Source organism: Fusarium poae, chromosome 3, assembly GCF_019609905.1.
Source record: "Fusarium poae strain DAOMC 252244 chromosome 3, whole genome shotgun sequence".
Taxonomy (NCBI): domain Eukaryota; kingdom Fungi; phylum Ascomycota; class Sordariomycetes; order Hypocreales; family Nectriaceae; genus Fusarium; species Fusarium poae.
Window position 1 is genome coordinate 1,821,252 of NC_058401.1, and position 4,602 is coordinate 1,825,853.

General features: G+C 33.8%; 1 protein-coding gene across 1 annotated transcript; it reads right to left on the bottom strand.

Annotated features, from left to right (window-relative positions):
• Positions 1 to 538: 538 nt before the first annotated feature.
• FPOAC1_008019 (uncharacterized protein) lies at positions 539 to 1,174 on the bottom strand (the record flags this gene model as incomplete). The annotated part of the gene is made up of 1 exon (XM_044852465.1): positions 539 to 1,174. The coding sequence occupies one exon, from the start codon at positions 1,172 to 1,174 to the stop codon at positions 539 to 541; it is 636 nt and encodes a 211-aa protein (XP_044705135.1).
• Between the last annotated feature and the right edge of the window lie 3,428 nt (positions 1,175 to 4,602).

Consider the following 4,602-nt stretch of genomic DNA (forward strand, 5'->3'; position numbering starts at 1 on the left):
GGTGAGAAACGTAATAATCAGCTTGCCAAGGCAGGCAGTGTGCCAAATGACGAGCCACATATCTACGACCACATGCATATGTACTCATATACATATACATACACGATCATCAAACATACGTAAACACATTATTATGTCGTCATAAAGTAGTTTCAATTCCAACTCTATCAAGTACATAGTATTTATGTATAGAATCGAACTGACCAGAACAGAACAGAACATTCTTAACTCCGCAACTTTCCGAGGGCTGTCGCCTCCCAGTTCAGAACCAAACAGCATATGCGAGTCTATAGACACAAACGCATGGTGCATTCAGAAACTCCGCGCTGCTATCCTATGCTATCCAATGACCTGCCAGGAACCAAATTGCTACACAGTAGCCTGTTTCGAAGAGAAGATCGCCTTGCTACAAGAAACATGGCCTGAAAAAGTCCCCAAACGTCCATCTCCAAAGAATAAAAAGGTATCATAATAAGAAGTGAAATCCGAAATCTGCCAAAACACATATCAGATAGGCCAACTAAATGCAAGGCTACATCTAGAAGAGAGCAACCATGGCGGCGACCATAGCGGCACCGAGGAAGCCAGAAGAGGCGATAAGACCGCTGGCACCGGCGGTGGGGACGCTTGAAGGAGCCTCAGGAGAGGCAGGAGGAGCCTCGTAGCCAGGCTTCTCGGGGGTACCGTTGCTGGTAGGGACAGGCAGCTTGGTGGAGTGAGAAACGGGAGCAGTAGGACCAGCCTTGACGGTTGTGTTACCGGCAGGGTAGTAAGTGGTCTTGGGAAGAGGTGCCTTCTTGGTGGTGATAATGGTAGGAGTGTTGACAATGGTAGGGGTGTTGACAATAGTAGGGACCTCGTGGTGACTGGTTGTGTTGACAACGGGCTCGTAGGTAGTAGGAGCAACGTAGACAGAGGTGGTAGTCTCAGCAGGAACCTCAGGCTCAGCGGTAGAGGTAGTAACAACGACCTCAGTAGAGGTTTGGGTGCGCAGAGGGCAGTCGGTCACTGTAGGGTTGCACTGGGTGAGAGTGACAACCTGGGTAGTGGTCGAGGTGAGGGTAGTGGTATCCGGGGAAGCAGGAGGAGCGTAGTCCTGAGGAGGAGGGGCGTAATCCTGAGCAGCGGCGACTGAGGCGCCAGCGGCGGCAATGAAGATGCTGGTGTAGTGCATTGTGATTGTTTTTGTCTGAAACGAACTGAAGTCACTATGAAGGATCGTAAGATGATTCTTGTTGCGTTGAGCAAAGAAAAAAGACTGAAGAGTGCAAAGCACAAAGAATGTTGTCAAAAATTGGTTAAGGAGAGTGATAGCACAAGGCTGAAGATGTCGTCAAGCGTCAAGAAGTGAGATGAAGCAGAAAGGAAGCAAAACAGTCTTCTGATGCGGATGTCGAGCGAGACTTGTAGTTTTCGCAGCACGGGCGGGACCTAATTTCTGCTCATTAAAGCCAACTTCCGACCCCTGTCCGTCCATTTATTAGACCCTGGAGCGTTGTCACCTCATTATCCCCAATCGATTGGCATTGTTACCGTCCCTGAAGCTTATGATTTAGCCCCGGCATCCAAATGGGTTTTCGCAGGTGTCACCACACAACGGTACCTTGCATTCAGAAAGCTAGTCAAATGATTGGACACAGACAAAGAATACAACCCGAATGAGGATCGGTCAGAGCCTTAGCAACTGCACTTTTGACTGGTTTGTTCCTGAGCTAGATGCTTATCCCCGTCTAGCCTTCTTCTGGCCCCAATCCGCTCCCTGCAAAGAAACCTCGGTCGATGGCAAACTGCCTTCAGCAACATGGTCTTAGCCAATCAAGTGTTGCCAGAATCACAGGGACGTGTTTTGCTGGAGCCACGATGGAGCCTTGCCAGCGCAAAGGCCATTTATTTTTGCATCTTCTCCCCTTTCTTTTGGTGGTATAAGATAACCAGAGAGGTGCCCCCTTAGCGTAGTAAGAAGGTGCCCCTGTAAGCGAATTTTAATTAGGTTATTTTAAAGTTAATCTATAAGGTAGTCTATTAATTTTTAATTAAATTGCCTAAATAATAAAGTAAAATACTTTCTTATTTAAAGTCTTTATATAATAAAATAAATCTTAATATAAACTTACTTTTTATATTAAAAAATATATTAAAATTTATTTACTTAATATATTAATAATATATTATTAATATATTATTAATATATTATTAATATATTATTAATATATTATTAATATTTTATTATATTATTTTATTAACTTATTTTACTTTTTTTTAAGCTTTAATAATTTAATATTAATTTTATATAGTTTTTATAAAAAGACTTTATTTTAAATAAAAAGAAAAAATTAATAAATTATTTATATTAAAAATTAAAATAAATAAATTTAATATATTAATAATATATTATTAATATATTAATAATAATTCTATAAATATATTATATTATAAAAATAATAATATATTAATATCTATAGACTTTAATTAATTTAATTATATTTATATATTAAAGTTTATAATATAAATAAGAATATTTATTTATAGCTTAATAATATTAAATTAATTAAAATTATTTAAAGAAAATATAATTTATATTATTCTATATAATATAATATTAAAACCTATTTATAATAAACTAATTAAATAGAGTATATTATAATATATTATTAATATATTATAGATATATTATTAATATATTATAAATTTAATATTATATAGAGTATATTTATATTAAATAAGAATTAACTTTAAGTTATTTTAAATTAAAGTTAATTTTATTCTATAAATATAAATATATAAGAGTAAAGGTCTATTAATATATAGCCTTTAAACTCTATTAATCTTATTATTATAAGGTTATAAATAATTATTAATTAAAGATATAAGATTTAAAGAGTAAGCTATAAAAACTAACTCTTAAGTAAATAATAGTTATATAAGTTTAATTTAATTTATAATATATTTATAATATATTATAAATATATTATTAATATATTAATAGTATATTAAATATAATTTAAAAATTATATAAAAATAGAAAGTAGCTAGTATATTAATTATATACTATAAAGTTATATAAGCCTTAGCTTTTTTAATTAATTACCTAGGTATTTATATATTAACTATATATTATAGATATATTATATACTAATTATATTTATAATTAGCTATTAATTATTTTATATAGATTATTTAATATATTAATTAATAAATTTAAATATAATATTAATATTATATTTTAAAGTCTATAAAAATACCCTATATTAATATATTAAAAATAGCTTTATTATTACTTAAGTAGTAATTATTTTACTCTTAAATCTATTATATAGTTAATATAATTAAATAGTATAAAGACTATAATATAATAGATTATCTATATATTATTAATATATTACTAATAGATTATATAGCTATTATATATTTATTATCTAAAAGAGGCTAAATTAAATAAATTCCTTATAATATTATTTTTTAAGCCTTTATACTAAAGACTTTTAATATACCTTATATAATTTTAATCTCTTATAGTAAATATACTTATTTACTTTCTTTACTATTAAAAGTATTACTTAATATATTAACTAATATTAAATAGATATTAATAAAGCCAGAAGAAGCTCTTAAGACCCTAAGTATATATATATTACTAATATATTATATATATACCCTTAATATATTATTAATATAATATATAGATATTTAGCTTTAATTATTAGCTATTAAGTAAATCCTTTTTAAATATAAAGCTATAGTTTTATTTAATATTTACTTAAGCCTTATTAATTAAGACTATTTATACTATCTTTTATAATAAAATTAAATTAACTATTTTCCTATTAATATTTCCTACCTTAAGGTATATTATAAGTATATTACTTAATATAGAGATAACCCTAGTAATATAAATTAATTAATTTATTATTAATATATTATTAATATATTGTCACGGGCTGAGTCCGGCGGTACGGGTGGACAGGGAACGCTTCGGGCGTAATAGGTTCTATTGCTACGGATAGGCACTGCAGGCAGGTCAGGCTCTATTAACAAGACGTAGCTCAAGGAGCTACGTTCAGGATCTGACTGGCGGTCTAACTAAGGTTACGGCGATAACGCTATCGCCACGTGATCTGATCCACTTGTGGCTCTAGGGTAGGTTGGTCTGACTTCGAGCTGTGACAGTGCCCCCCTCTTTAGCATCGAGCTCTGCCGAGACGGGCTACTGTGGTCCGGGCTTGTCAGGGTATCTCCTGTGGAAGTTCGCCACGATCTCTGCAGAATTCTCCACGTAGGCAGCAGGGACTTCTGTTGGGTCTGCATATCCGGCCCATTTCACAGTATACTTCAGCCTGGGGCGGCCTCCTCGGCCTCGTCTGTCCCATCGGGAATCCACAATGTCTTCAACCTCCCACTCTTCCACTCCTTCGGCTTCTACTGGCGGTGGCGGGTCTACGTTCTGACCGGGCAGCGGATTGGTGGCAGCTGGCTTTAGCAGGCTCGTGTGAAACACGGGGTGTATCTTCATGCTGGCGGGCAGTTCCAGTCGATAGGCGTACGGGGAGATGACCTTGCCGATCTTTAACGGGCCGATGTTCTTCCAGTCTAGTTTCTTCTGTG